The sequence below is a fragment of the Leuciscus leuciscus genome, assembly GCF_965113295.1.
Source record: "Leuciscus leuciscus genome assembly, chromosome: 19".
Classification (NCBI taxonomy): Eukaryota; Metazoa; Chordata; class Actinopteri; order Cypriniformes; family Leuciscidae; genus Leuciscus; species Leuciscus leuciscus.
In genome coordinates, this window is record NC_138743.1 from 10,574,190 (window position 1) to 10,590,254 (window position 16,065).

General features: G+C 36.3%; 1 protein-coding gene across 3 annotated transcripts; it reads left to right on the top strand.

The window, feature by feature from the left end:
• Window positions 1-131: 131 nt before the first annotated feature.
• dnajc5ga (DnaJ (Hsp40) homolog, subfamily C, member 5 gamma a) lies at window positions 132-15,957 on the top strand. 3 transcript variants are annotated; one of them, XM_082148331.1, is made up of 7 exons: window positions 132-290; window positions 4,660-4,793; window positions 8,015-8,228; window positions 8,973-9,135; window positions 11,036-11,118; window positions 13,267-13,305; window positions 13,895-15,957. In XM_082148331.1, the coding sequence occupies exons 2-5, from the start codon at window positions 4,669-4,671 to the stop codon at window positions 11,113-11,115; spliced, it is 582 nt and encodes a 193-aa protein (XP_082004457.1). In that variant the 5' UTR covers window positions 132-290; window positions 4,660-4,668; the 3' UTR covers window positions 11,116-11,118; window positions 13,267-13,305; window positions 13,895-15,957. The 3 variants fall into 3 exon arrangements, with proteins under 3 accessions (XP_082004457.1, XP_082004458.1, XP_082004456.1); XM_082148332.1 differs by lacking the exon at window positions 13,267-13,305; XM_082148330.1 differs by lacking the exons at window positions 11,036-11,118; window positions 13,267-13,305.
• The last annotated feature ends 108 nt before the right edge of the window (window positions 15,958-16,065 follow it).

Genomic DNA, 16,065 nt, shown 5'->3' on the forward strand with positions numbered 1-16,065 from the left:
CGAGAGTCGACTCCGCTAAAGAATTGACTGCGCTAAAGAATCGACTCCCAGGTCGTGCCTTTGTTCGCGATTCCTATTTCAAGAGAGCCGAACATACTGGAGACTCGGTTCAAAGAGTCGACTCCAGTCATCAAGCGCGTCCTCAGAGCGCTCTACGCTTTCAAGGCAGGGAGGACATGCATGCGGCGATAGCAATGAGGAGCTGTACATAGGATATCTAAAGAACCATTCGGCTGAGTCCTCTATGATTCAGCCACAATTGACTATATCACATTACCACCCTGTTCAAGGTGAGTTCTAATCGACTGTGCTCACATTTGCATCTTAAAATCCACAAAAAATTGCTATCGTTGCTAAACCTGCTAATGCTAACTGCCTAGTCAGCCGTTTGCTTCATCGATAAAAGTAATTGCAAATTCATAATGACCCTATAAACCAGTCAGCATCGTGTATGAATTTCATATTAGTTGTTTTATGAATGTAAATTTGCTAGAAGATTTATATTCAAAGTGGTATTGTTGACATTAGGTATGAATTAGACGGTCGAATTTCGTGCTTTCCTCCCAGATCCAATAATATGATCCCAAATAAAGATGAATAAACTCCATGTGTACCGTGTTAACTGATCTTAGATATTGTTTCTATTAGATGTTGCTCAGGTCAAACCAAACAGGTCATGGTTAAAGTGAAGAGTGAAGGAAAATACTGGGTCTGAAGGGGATAGTAATCTGTACTGGTGGATTAAGACTGGATTATAGTTTTACAAGGACACTTGCCCGTTACTAGCCAGCAAGTAATGTAAGTAAATTTGATGACTATGAAAATAACTCGGATGCATATCCACGACAGGATAAAAATAAACCTTATCAATGAACGCGTGACGTCACAAGACTCATCCCAGATGTGTTTGGATGCGGTGACTGGAGAGTTAACACGTGTTTTTGTTCAGATCTGTTGATGTAGAACTACTGTGAAAGCCAATGAAGTTGAGCAAATTATTTCACATGTATTTCTAATAAATAGTTTTTCTGCTCCATTTTAAACAGTTGTTTTTGTTGTTTTGAGTAGTGTCATTTTTTTTTAGACATCTTGTTCAATCTACACAATACGGGTTGGCTGAACAAGCCACATGTTTACCTGGTCTTTGAGAGATGGAGGTAATGATTTACTACTAAACAGTGGGGTTGAGTTCGACCATTTAGATTGAACATTGATGTCAGGCCCAAACGTGTGCAAATGAAATGTAAATACATCTTTATTATGTGAATTCATTTCAGATTGATTACATCACCCACTGTTTCTTTAAAATACATTAAGTCCTCTGTTAAAATTAAAGTAGTAATGTCTTTGCATTGGTCATAAAGTCTCACAATCTATCAAATGTTGAAAAAAAACAAATACAGGAAAGGTGTTTAGATATCTTCTGCTCCTCGACCACCAAAGCTGCATTTATTTGATCAAAATACTGTAATATTGTGAAATATTTTAATTTAAAATAACTGTTTTTACTATTTTAATTTATTCCTGTGATGGCAAAGCTGAATTTTCAGCATCATTACTTCATTAGTCTTTTAAAATGCTGATTTGCTGCTCCTACATTTCTTATTGATATCAGTCGATGTTAAAAACAATTGTGCTGTTGAATATTTTTGTGGAAACTGTTATACTTTTTTCATGATTCTTTGTTGGTACTTTTGATCAATTCAGTGCATTTTTGCTGAATATAGGTATTACAACTAGATTAGGACTTCCAAAGCAACGTGTCTTCAAATGATTAGCAGATTTATGAAAATCATGTTGTTGTTGTTATTATTATTATTAGCGGCCTTGACTTTTAAAGGTATTGTTGATCATGTTTCTAACGATTTTGAACTGGTCTGAGAGCATTGGCGCATGTTGCATTAGTTTTGAATTGAACTGGCGTATAAAGTTGTCAGCTTTATCATGTCGGACTGGTTCATTTTAGAGCATTGAGCCAGTTGTCATCATCTGGAAGAAAGTGACCTGTGTGATTAGTGTGCGTTCTCATCAGACGTTGGCACAGCCGCTAGATTCATCCAAAATACACTGACTGTAGAGTTAAGCCTGAGATAAGCTTACAGCTTGATGAACAGAGGCTCATCTGAAGCTCGCACAGCTGCAGTCTGATACGGGTGATCGGTTAGCTTTCTAGTGGATGCAACCTTAATTGAAGATGTGAATCTGTCTTTTGATTGTTTTACCAGGTTGTCATTATATCTCTGGTTGTGTGATCATCTCTTAACTGGCTCTAAACCTTTCTTTATTTCAAGATTTAAAAGTCAGTGTGGCTTAGGGGTTTGCAACTTGGAAAGACTGGAATAGAGTTTTGGATGTAAAATTCGATTCATTTCAAAATGTGAGAACGTAACCTTTCAAGCTTCTGTAAAAGGTGCAAGTCACTTCTGTAGAAATCACCTCAGAGTTTAATTGGCAGATTTTTGTTGAAGAACAGTACTACTACCCATAATTCCAATCAGAGAAATCACTGTTACCATGGAAACAAACTGTTGTAAAAGACGTGAGCTGCAACCGCCCTCCCTCATGGAGCATTGCGGATGATGTATTCAAGTGTCTATTGTTTGTTTTGCATTTGGAATAATAAATACACCAAATAATTTAAGTTTTGGTCGGTAGGTTTTTAAATGTTTAAGTTTCTTATGATCACCATGATTGCATTTATTGATCAAATGTACAGTAAAAACAGCAATATTCTGATAGTATTACAACTTTAAACATTTTTAATAACTCTTTTCTATTTTTATATATATTTTGCCGAATTTTCAGCATCATTACTCCAGTCTTCAGTGTCACATGATCCTTCAGAAATCATTCTAATATGCTGATTTGCTGCCTGAAGAAACATTCTTATTATCAATCAATGTTAAAACCTTTGTGCTGCTAATTTTTTTGTGGAAACCGTGATAGGTACATTTTCAGGATTATTTGATGAATGAAAAGTTCAAAACTGACTAGAGTTGTCAAAAGTCGGTATTGAAATAAAAAAATTGTGATGCTTTGAGTGCCGTTAAGTGGAATCATAAAACACCTCTGATTGGCCATTGTGTTCAAGCGCTCATCAGATATGTCTGAAATACAATTCTTTTGTGACATTATAAATGACTACAGGATGTGTGTTTTTGCCAGTTTAAAGGAGAACGCCGGTGAATTTTTAAGTTAATCTTGATAGTTTTACCTTTGTGAGTACTGTCTATAGAAAAAAAAACGAACCGGATCGGTGCTTGCAACGCGGAGCTGTTACAGTTAATGCCCAGAGCTCCCATTCAGCTAAAACGGCAGTTTTGGGGGCATAAACCTAAAGAGTGTCTTTGTGCCTCTTAACAGACACAAAATGCAATTAAAATGTCTGTCCAACATGAACAGGGCCCTTACATGACAACAAGATGCGTTTAGAAACTTAGCCATTGTTAAAACTCACCTAAATAGTGTTTTAGACGGCTAGCTGTAGTCTCGCGCTGAAGTCCCGTGGGAACTCAGTTGTAGCCGGAAAAAGTGCGCGTGATTTTATTTTATTTTTTTTAAACCACTTCAGCGGAAATCCCGCCCTGCAGCTGATTCTAAGGTTTTCATTGGTCATGTCAATCGTCACTGTAACCTAAACCAATTAAATCAGCTGCAGGGCGGGATTTCCGCTGAAGTGGTTTGGGGGAAAAAATCGCGCACATAGTGCAGGTGGGAGGAGCGTCGTGTTCCAGCTACAACTGAGTTCCCACGGGACTTCAGCGTGAGACTACAGCTAGCCGTCTAAAACACTATTTAGGTGAGTTTAAACAATGGCTAAGTTGCTAAACGCATCTTGTTGTCATGTAAGGGCCCTGTTCATGTTGGACAGACATTTTAATTGCATTTTGTGTCTGTTAAGAGGCACAAAGACACTCTTTAGGTTTATGCCCCCATAACTGCCGTTTTAGCTGAATGGGAGCTCTGGGCATTAACTGTAACAGCTCCGCGTTGCAAGCACCGATCCGGTTCGTTTTTTTTTCTATAGACAGTACTCACAAAGGTAAAACGATCAAGATTAACTTAAAAATTCACCGGAGTTCTCCTTTAAACTTTAGAAGCATTACTTTCACAATGGTGGTGATGTGGTTCAGATGCAGGTATTTCTCAGAAAGATCCATGTTCAGTGTTTAAACCACTTAAAATGGGCTTTCATGATCAGGAAAGGTGTCATGTGTATGCAAGCGTCTATTAGCCTTTGTCAATATAGGGTTTGTGAGATCAGCAAAACATAATCTTCTTTAGCAAAGGCGTAATGAGAATCAGGAAGCCGTTGTTCTGCCCACCGTTGCATGCTGGTACATATATGCTATGATTATGAGTGCAAACATCTTATTAATGTTTTCTTAGTAGTGTTTAAGTCATTTCCTGATGGATTGCTCATAAACATCCGAAACCTGCACCTGTTATTTCAGTATCAACAGAATTCACCTTCACCACACCTTGTACTTGCACAGTGTGTTGTTAAAATAGAGCCGAGTGGTTTCTGCTTGCTTTGGCTGTGTACATTGTTCCATGTGTCAATAATTGGCTGCCGCTGAAGAGTTTGAAGAGAAGCTCCCATTGGATGCAATGAATTTTTTTAATGCCTAATTTTTCTGGTTTTTTGCTGTTGTTTAGCATTGAATCATGGCAGATGTCAAGCCGCCCTCTGACAGGCCTCAGAGGAAGATGTCCACTACAGGGGACAGTTTATACAAGGTGCTGGGACTGGAGAAAGGGGCCACAGCAGAGGACATTAAAAGAGCCTACAGGTACCGTTTTACTCCACCACGTTTCATAAAAACATATTGTTACTTATTTTTTATTTATTTTTTAACTGAAGAAATCACCAGGTGCTCTGAGACAGCCGTGTCCGATTCGTGAATGAGCTGATTCTTTTCAATGAACCTGCTAAATCGGTTTGCAAATCGCAACGAATGATTCTTTTGCGAATTGGACTATTCTCGAGTCTACAACTCACTGATTCAATGATCCGTTCAGAGCGAGTCTCTAGTTAACTCAATCTCAATACAACTCAAAATGAGCAAAGAACCAGGACATCCTCAGAACTTTAGTGCGCATGCAACTGATGGAGTGAAAAGTAAGTTACAAATGATGAATTTTAGGATTGATTATTGTAAATGAAACTCATCTTTAGGTCACAACTGTCAGTTGTTTGTGAACTAAATCTGCTGTAAAAGGGTAAGCTGTAATGCTTGAGTGCGTGTCCATATCACCATCTCAACGGCATAGATTTTAAGTTTAAAAAACACAAGATAACATTAAAATAATCACAATTTTATCACAACACACATTACATATTATGTATCTGCATCCAATAATCTTCTTTACTGACTAATGCTGGCTACTGACAACAATTCATAATTCATAATGATGTTAGACCCAGCAATTCCCCCTCAACCAGGTATTTTGAGCAGAAGGATTAGATAAAATATATGATATAAAATTTATGTAAAAGTATATACCATAAATATATAAAATTACAAAACAAACATTCATTGATCAGTACTTTTTACTTTTAATACTTAAGTACATTAAAAATCTTTACTTTTGTACTTTTACTTTTAAAATTGGAAAGGAGTACTTTAAATTTTACAATTTAAAGTAAAATACTGGAGTAATGTTTTAAGTTATCTGTACATTAACTCAAGTACTACCACTGAATATATGCAATACAACTTTTTTAAGGGACAACTCACTTAAGGATTGTCAGTAAACGGCCACTGTTATGATTGGCTAGTGCCATTGCATAGGAAACGGTATCAAGGGCCACTCGCTATTGCATGCGACGAGTGTTTGGAAAGCATTATCCATATAAAGCCATTATTTACAGACAAATTAAACAGTATGAAATCTTACTTGTGGTTTGTGATGAAGCTGCTATCAGATTTAATACAGTTGGCACTTCATCTTTCAACAAAAGCTTTCTTGTGAATTCTCCATTACACTCGTTTACAAAACAAAACGCTCTGAACAAACATATCCGGCAATCCGGCACACCATTAAAATAAAGTGAGTGCTGTTAAACTCATTGCGGTGTTCAACGCAGAAAACGCTCTCATGCTCGTCCCTTGTGTGTACATGTGAAATGCTTTGATTAAATAAATGCTTTGTTTGTAATGAAGAGGACATTTTAAGGCTCTTCTAAGGCAAATTTGATTTATGTCATGACCCCGTCCCCTTTAATTTGCTATTTCAGAATTATTTTGAAATGGTTGTAAAATAATCTCATTAACCTGTTTATAAAGATGAAAGTACATTCACCAGGGATGGAAATTAACTTTTTTGTCCACCGGCCACTGTGGCTGGTGGATTTCAAAATCTACCAGCCACTCAATGTTTTTACCAGCCACTTTCTTGTTTTTAACCGACAATGTGTAACTGCATGTGAAAATTAATACTACAAGATCTACAATACTTAAGCAGTTTATTTAATCTCAAGTCTCAATGAAATACTGACATTTTCTCTTTCTCTCTTATATATTTCTCTTTTTTACCTGGATGGTGCATTTGAATGATTCGTGGTCTTTTATGGCTTCCAGTTTTAGGTTTTTAGTCCCAACAATGAAACTAGGGCGGGGCGATATGGACCAAAAGTCATATCCCGATTATTTAGGCTGAATATCGATATACGATATATATCCCGGTATTTTTTCCGCAAAGTGAGAGCAAATGTTCAGTCAAAGTCTAAGCCAAATATGACATGTCACAAGTAGTTTTATTGAAACCGGCTATTTCCACACACACAAGTACTGTCCCCCTTTACTTAACATAAATTGTAAGAATATGACTAATAGTAAAGACTAGTACTAATAAATAAACATTAGGCCTATGCTAAAGCTATTAAATAGCAGTTCCAAACTAGTTTTTGTTAATACAATGTTGGTATGAGCCACTAGAGTCATTTAAAAATATAAAAAATAACACAAAGAAAAATAAAGTGGCATTTTGGGGTTAATATGGAAACGACAGTTACCATGGTGAATACACAATATTAACAATAACTGTTAATGAACCATGGAAACTGCTCCTGGTGAATAGTATGAAAATCATCCCTGCATTACTTTTATTTTGTGTAATTTACAACGTAACGGCGTTGCATGCTCGTAGTTTATTTTGCACTTTATATACAGTGAGGCGATACACAGCGCGCGCCGCCACATTTGCGCGTGCATTTGAAGAGTGTGCGCTACGAGAACAGGATAACGGCTGACGTGACAGGACAAGAAAGTCCGTTTTTCTGAGGTGAAAGACTTTATTTCAGCGTACACTTATGTCCTCTAAAAGTGTCCGCCGTCTGTGTGAAACAGTATATTTTTATTTACCCGCCACGGTGGCCGGTAGGTGAAGCGAATTTACCCGCCACAACACAAAATCACCGCATTTGGCTGGTGGCGGGTGCTAATTTCCATCCCTGACATTCACCAGTGCTGATATCATAGCACTGCTATTATAGTACCAATTATTAAACAAAATATAATACCTAATTTTGTCTTGTCTTATTTTAGGATATCAATATAATTTTTTTCAATATATTTTACACTATAAACATTTTATACAAAAAAGATTTTAAAATAATGATTAGTAATGTTCTTTTCATTAACTTGTAAAAAAGTTATTTAAATTGCGATTCAATTTAGCAAAAAAATTTGGTATATCAATAAATTATTTTTTTATATTATTTACTTCTCTATTTTTTTACTTGGCAATAAGCATTTGACTTGATTCTGACACAAACTGCTCCATTTTTTTTTGTCCCCTTCAATTTGTTTGAATTTGTCCAGGGAACAAGTTTGGTGATTAGTAATTATTATTAAAATAAACACTAATTTGTATGTACTTTGCATTGACCATGATAGAAGCCATATCAAAATATCTGTTAACAATTTTTTATCATTTCAATTGAGTTGTTTGCACTGCAAAAAGGGTTTTACAAAAGATTCATGACACACACAATTCTTTGTTTTTAAAGAAAACTAGCTCTGAAATACCATCCAGACAAGAATCCAGAAAACCCTGAAGCTGCAGACAAGTTCAAAGAAATCAACAATGCCAACTCAATCCTCACAGATGAGACCAAACGCAAAATCTACGATGAGTACGGTTCCATGGGGCTCTACGTGTCCGAGCAGTTTGGAGAAGAGAGTGTCAAATACTACTTCCTCATGTCAAAGTGGTGGTTCAAGGTGAGAGCTCGATTCCCTATAAACAGAAGTTTTATGTTACAGTTGCATGAAGAAAAAAAAGTCATTACTGACCGTCTTTACTTTAACCGTACACTGACACTCTTTGGTGACATGCAGTTTCGATGAAATGAGTTTGCTTAGGAGAAGAAAAAAATAAACGTTTAAAAAAAATCTCTTTTCTAAGATAGAATTTTTGGAAATATAATTGGAAATGCAGTGATCAAAAATAAACAATGCAGACTGCGAACTGGGTTTCTGTCACCAGAAGAGATTAGTGGCCAATAGAAAACCTGGCATTGAGAAAAGAGCAGAATGATTTCAGAAGGAAATTGTTGTCACTCCAATCCACTACCATAATCTGAGCAGAACAGATGTTATTTAGCAAGCTTTGTTCTCTTTGAAATGCTACTTTACAGATGATGGTGGCTTTTGATCCACATGCAATCATTTTCTCAAATAGGCTTGATACAGAAAGCAAGACAGCTGAGTCTGATCAAAATGCATCAGTTTTTTGTTTCTTTTTTAGCTATTAATAATTGCTGATGTGCTTTGTTGTTTTGCCAATCATTTCCCTTGTGTTTCAGCTTAGAAGCTATCGACAAGCTCCTTGAACTTTCTAGCATGATAGTGACTGAGTAGATGGTGGTAGCATCTTGCTAACATCCCTGTCGCCGTGGCATTAAGCTTCCAACATGTGCCTTTCTGAGAGAGAGATCCATGATCCGAGGTCTGTCTTTTCCGCAGGCTACGGTCATGTGCTGTGCCGTTTTCTCCTGTTGCTGCTGCTGTTGCTGCTGTTGTTTCTGCTGTGGAAAGTGCAAACCACCAGAGGAGGATGACAACTACCAATACGTGGACCCAGAAGACCTGGAGGCCCAGATCAAAGCAGAGCAGGATGGAGGAGGAGGTGAGCCTGGAGTTTGTTAGGAAGGGGAGCATGTTTTGGTCTGACTTTAGTAACACTAGGTGGATGACTAATGTATCGCTTATCTGGCAGTTTGTTGATGTCGGGGATTGTTCAAAAGGCTTCTGAACTCTGGAATTAGCTGTTTGAATCACTCTGCTGATGAATCTTTCACTGAATTAACTCACTTAATCCGTCAGAATGGCCACAGAATCGACGTCATTATTATTGAACTGCAAGTTATTACTTTCAGCAAGTTGTGCTTTTTTTTATTTCTATATATACATAGCATACCATTTAAACGTTTTGGGGTTGGTACGATTTTATTTTTTTTAAATAAATCTCACAAAGCTGGATCTATTTGATCAAAAATACAGTAAAAACAGTAGTATTGTGAGATATTATGATTTTTATTTGAATTTGTTCAAATGCATTTTCAGCATCATTACTCCAGTCTTCAGTGTCACATGATCCTTCAGAAATATTTCTGAGAAATATTACAGTTGAAAACAGTTTTGCTGCTTAAATTTTCTTTGGCATTTATTTGAAGTATAAATCTTTTGTAACATTACAATTGTTTTTATGGTCACTTTTGATCAATATAATGCATCCTTGCTGAATAAAAGCATTAATGTCTTGCAAAAAAAATATTACTGACCCCAAATGGAATATAATTTTTTTTTTCATGTATAAATTTGTAGGCAGACATTTTTGAAATTAATAACTTGCAGTTATATACACTGAGTTCATTTATTAATATATAGCACTGCTGACTATATAATGTCTCTATTTTACAAGGGAAGACTAGATAGTCTTTGCTAAAGTCTCCGCAGTTGAGGTGTCTCGGTAGAGACACGTGATGTTGCTCAGGTGGCATGTACAGCAGGAACAAATTTACCAGATCAAGCAAAAAGAATAAACATGCAGCTATTTATAACTCTGATTTTGCTTATATAGGTGTCAGAGCTTTTGTTGGGTTGCCCTCTGAGGGTTGTTTATTATTCTCATACTCAGAGAGAGGGATTTCAACATAAAAAAATAAATAAAGAAGTTGGATATTGTCAAGTATAATCAGTTCTGATGGATCATTCTGTGTAGTTCTTTAAATATGGGATAAATAATATTACATGATGGAAGATGGATTGCCTCAGATTCATATAAAATTGAAACGTCAAGTCACCCATCATCTTCAAATGTTGCATTACATTTTATATTAATAGTCCAGTCTTGTATTCCAGTCTAATCTAGTGTTTGAAAAGACCTGAAGGTGTCTGCAGTTTATCTTCTTGTTGAAGTTAATGAAGAGTCACATGAGACAGGACTCATTTCACTTGTCTTGGCTTTGATCGTTCAAGATGCGTATGTATCAGTCAACTAGGACATTGGGTACTGAGCGCCTCTTGTCTTCCTGATGCTTATATGGCTTTTATATTATTTATAGAGTGCAAGCGCAAGGTGTTTGGTCAATTTTGTTGTGTCTAAATTTAGCACTAGCAAATGTATGACAGTCAAGTTAAGTAGACAAGAAATACTGGCATGTTGCAGTCCTGTAATATTGATAAAAAAATTTGAGTATTATATATTTTGAGTATTTTTGTGGTTAGGATTTTATTTACATTTCCTGTTATTCTTAAAGATGCCAACTTCAGTATTTTTAAGTGCCATTTTTTATATTTATGAATGATAAAACTATATAAATTTTTATACAGAGTAAATCATACAGGTATTGGCCTTAATGTGAAGTTAGTGCAAACTAAGTGGATTTAAATTGTTTACATGTTTAAAGCTTACATTTAAACGTATAAACCACCCTTTTTTTTTCAGCTGTGAGAGAGTACATTACAATGAAATCTTTCATGTGACCTTTAATGTCAGATAATGGTTTTACTCTTTTACTCGACAGGTGAAACAATAATTATTGTCCAGCCTATACCTAGTCCTGTTCCAGAAATCTGCAGTGAAACTTTACCGGATTCAAAATGACTTGTAAGACTAAATATTTATCGCCAGCATGAGTCACTCCACTGTGAATGTCTACCTACAAAACCCTGTGTTTGTCCATGATTCACACCATTGTCTTTCACTAACATTTGGATTACTGTGCAGCATTTGATATTTGCATTTGCTGTTACTAAGGCTTCATATTAAGTCATTGGATCTGGTTTTCAGACTTTATTAAATATTGTAAGGCCCAACCTCTTGACAACCTAACTGAGGCTTATTAATCGGTGCTAGTACTTTCAGTAGATTCAATGTTTTACTTTTTAAGGAACTTTATGCACTGAAGCACTATGCAATGAACTGAAACCCAAAGCCAGTGACTTGCATTATCTGGAGATCTTGAGTTGCGTTTGCTTTACTAGGCACATGCATGACTTAAAGCTTTGCATGTGCGTGCTGTGGATGTCCATGTTTTTGCATGTTGTCAGGCCGATCCTGTTTCTGCCAAGTACTTTGATCCTCCTGTAGGTATTGGAGTTTGATGAACAGGAGGTGGAAGGACACCATCTGACCATTATAATCATAAGTTTATGATAGTGCCTGTCAGACCACACAGCTGAGAAATGAATAACTTTATAATATTTAATATATTAATTTATTAACATGATTAATATTAACAAAAGTATTAATATCAAGAGTTATTCAAATATTATTGTAAATATTATTTATTTATTAAAGAAGCTAAAAAGGATGCATTTGATTGATCAAAGGGACATTTAAAGCCTTTTACATTGTTGCAAAATATTTCTATAAAAAATATCTATAAAACACTTCTATTCAAAGAATCCTGAAATAATATGCACACAAAAAATTTAGTAGTAATGATGCTGAAAATGCATTTTTCCATCAGGAGTAAATTATATTTTAAAATATATTAAAATATAAAAGTGTTAAAAAATGTAATACTGTTTCATAATATTACTGTTTTTACTATATTATTTTTATCAAATACATGCAGCCTTTGTGTGCATAAGAGACTTAATTCAAACGCTTAAAAACTCTAACTGGCCCTTTGAACACTAGTATATACTATATAGAAGAAGATTAACGATTATATATATAAGAAGATTAAAGTTAAATTCATCAATCTGGTGCTCATTGAGAGTTCAAAATTAAGATCTCCAACCCATGTTCATTGTGCAAATTGAACAAAGAAAAAAGTCAGTGACTTGACATTAGCGGGGCCTCAACCCTCTTTTTAGTTGTGATTGTGTCTCAGTCTACATTACATTCACACTAGTGTTTTAGGACACCTTACAATTAAAATTGTAGTAATAATAATAATTATTATTATTTGTATCCCTATGACAGTAATAGCCATATATTCTAAAACAAATGCACTGTTTATGAAAATGAATATTTTTAATTTACGCTACAGTAGGGAAATTATAATACTTTTGTCCTTATTTCATCACTAAAGATAAACCCTTAAGCTATTATTTTAACAGAAACTGCAGTTGAGAGCTTCAGTTATTTTCAATAAATCGCCGTCTTTTGCATTTTGTGGGCACAAAGCCATATTGCACTTTCGATATTGATTCGTTTGACGCATACTTGGCCAAAGCAATGGCGCAAAACACCGTTAGAGACCTTTTATGTTATTATGAGAAGTTTTAAAATATGTTTGGTTCATTATAAAACTTAACGGCACACTGGTAAGATGAGGAATTCCTACATAAATTATTATTATTATTATCCTGCATTAAAACCACTATGTTAGAGGATCTTAGGATATGCCAGTGAGTGCGAGGATGAGTCAGCAGGAAATGGGATTTCTGTTGGAAAGGTTGCGTCAGCATGAAGCAAAGCTGTCAAAGCAGGTGCATGTCATCGATAGAAACACAATCAACACGAGCCGTCTCGCACTGAGGCACCGCTGGCCTGTCATCGCAGCCATCTGTTCACCAATGTCATCTTCATCTCACCTCGCATCTCCATCTATAGCCCATTTCACCTCCCCACCACTGTTTCGTGTCACACTTCTGTTTCTTTAGCTCTCTGTTATTTAAACAAGGTTTACAGTGTTTTGTTTTCATTTTTAATGATTTGCTAGGAGTGATTCATTGTAATGGACAAATTGATTAAGAAATTCTCCATTTTTATTCTTTGCTGCACATGGATGCTGTCCGTTAGTGGGGCGGTGATTTGGAAGAGCTGCATCAGGGAAGGGAGGTACGTTTCTTGGAGCAGAGCTGTGACCACCATTGGACATATTCCCAAGAAACAACATCTGATGTGCTTAACTGTAGAGAACAGTGTAGGCCTAGTGTGCAAATTTCCTGCTAGCGAAACCCACTTATCATTCATACCATTAAACCTATTGGTAATGAGTCTCAGTAAAACTGTATGTTCTGTACCTCTTGCTGTTTAATCCTCAAAAGTGATGGCTTCATGCAAAACGGAAACAAATAGAGTCTGCGTTTATCTGCATCATAGTACCGATATGTCAGCTGATATTTGGACATTTTGAGATTATCACCACCTGTTGATAATTCTGCCGACTTGGAAGATGAAAAGAAGTGGTGGTTCTCTCTCGTCTCTTCTCTCTTGGTAGTATTAAAACAGCATGATACCAACAATCAATGGATGATTGATCCTGCAAATTTGATCTTTTTATTATACATAAATATATACATACTTGTACGTCTTGACATTGTCCAAAACCCATACATGTTGGCCACTGCTTTGTAGTTTTGCTAAAGTAATTGAAGGCATTATATCCAGATCTTAATTCTTTCCTTTTATTTTTAATTTTTTATAGGCTCAAATCTCCCTATTTGGATCCAGCCCAGTCCCACCGTCAACACCTCAGAGTCCATGCATTTCACAGCCAGCCAGTCCGTGTACAACACCCAGAAATGAGCCACCCTTGCCTGGTCCCGGTCATCAGGTCGAGGGGGTCCTGCTGATGGACTCTAAGGCCCTTGTTATAATATGCTGATCGCAGGGCATCACGGCACCAGGACTAAACTGTGCCACTGCGTCATACTCTGACTCTGACCCACTGCAAACAAGTGACAGTTTGCCAAAAGACAAGGAAGCCAATCTCACTTTATCTGTGTCTCCACTGGTGTGTATGTCTGTCTGTTTATATGTAACCACACATTCATTTCCAAAAGCTATGAGACTGGTGCCATTGGGCAGTGCTCCAGGAGGGAAGTGGGTTTACTTTTGGGGTGTTTCTTTCTGGTTCTGGCTATTTATTTAATTTTTTATTTTGTTTTGTGTTAGAAGCATGGATGTGAGTGGAATGACCATGTGAGTGCATGCAAAGCAATATCAGCATGCCTCTACTATACAGCATAGGAACGTGTGCAAAACCCCTCCCACTTCTCCATCCAAAAGTGGAGCCATAACATGGCACATCATTTTTTTTTTTTTGCTTCTTCAGACTGGAGTTTTGCATTGTTGAGGGCAGTCATTTCTCAAATTACATTTGCATTGTTGCATATCGTTTAAGATTGATCGGTCAATCTTAATCAAATGGCAAGACATTACATCGTAACTTCTCTTTCTGACCAAAGCCAAGGCAGACGCCTCAAATGTCATCTGATGTGCCGTGCTTGGTATTCCAAGCCGTATGCAATGGTCGTACATTTTCCTAAAATCAAATCGCTTGAATATGCTGGTGAAAGGTGTTGTTTTTTTTTATATATGCACTTTTTTACCCACTACCTTCATAGGAGGCTTCTAATGCAACTCTAATGGCTTCAGCCCTTATGGCTACTTATCAACTGAGAAAGCAAGAATATCTGTAAATGTAAAAAAAAAAATTATTTGTTCAAATGGGATCAACCCTGCTTTTGATGAACGCCATCCCAAATCATCGAGCAAACCTATGCTTTCTTCGTGCCCTTAGGTACATGACAACAAAACGCAAATATTTTTAATGATCTTATTTATTTTTAATATATCAGAATTGAGATTGTGTATGACATGTTCTGAGTCAAACGATGCACTGTGTAAACTTCGTTTTGAAATTTGGGATCTGCAAGAGACTCATGATTTTAGCAATAAGGAAATGCCCGTTGTGTTAAATGTGAAAGACTCAACCATAGTCAGGTTACTGTTAGAAACCCTACATTAGAGTCAGTACATTAGATGCCAAATGTTCTCCCTTATAATTGTTGTTCCGAATGCCATAGTATATACTTGGATTGTACACCATTTTGTTTCTGTGTGCAAATAGTAAAGTATGTAATAATTTCAAGTAGTGTATGCTCATCTGTCTGTTCTGTTTGTCATTTTGGGGGGGCATTTTCTTATAGCCAAGACGTTTTCTTTTTCCCTGTAAAAACTGAATATTGCTTTCAGAGAATAAACTTGCCAAAAGATAAAGAGATGAGGGCAGTCATTCGTTAGAAAGCATTGTGATATCTGCTTCCAAACCAACGGTTACATTATTTCAGAATATTTTTTCTCTTCGTTTTTTCCAATGGTACATTTCCATGCTGACTGGATCATTTCATTTCAATGGACAAGGCACATTACAGCAACCAATTCTTTTCTCTCTTTTGTTTTTTACTTTTTTGGCACTTTGTTTTGGGTGCAAATGATTTTAAAGCATTTGAAAGGTTTTGGCCTCTTCACCAGTGCACATATTAAGTTTTATGATGCTGTGCGTAATACTTTGTTGATGATGAGGGGGAAAAGCCAAGGCTGGTCTGAATTTTCCAATGGCCAAAACTAAGCCAAGAATCACGGCACTACATTGTTACTTTCCTCCTGTTTTATTCAACATGGTTCGTAATGCATCACATATTTAATTGTGTTTATATTATTGAATCTGAATTCATTAAATAAATGGGGATTTGTAAAAACTTGCATTTGAGTGAATCTTATTGTGAACTAGCTTTTCACAAGTTTACGTCCATGTTGCGATTACATGGCTGTCAGGTTTTCATTTTTTAATTGGTACTATTAGGCTGTGGT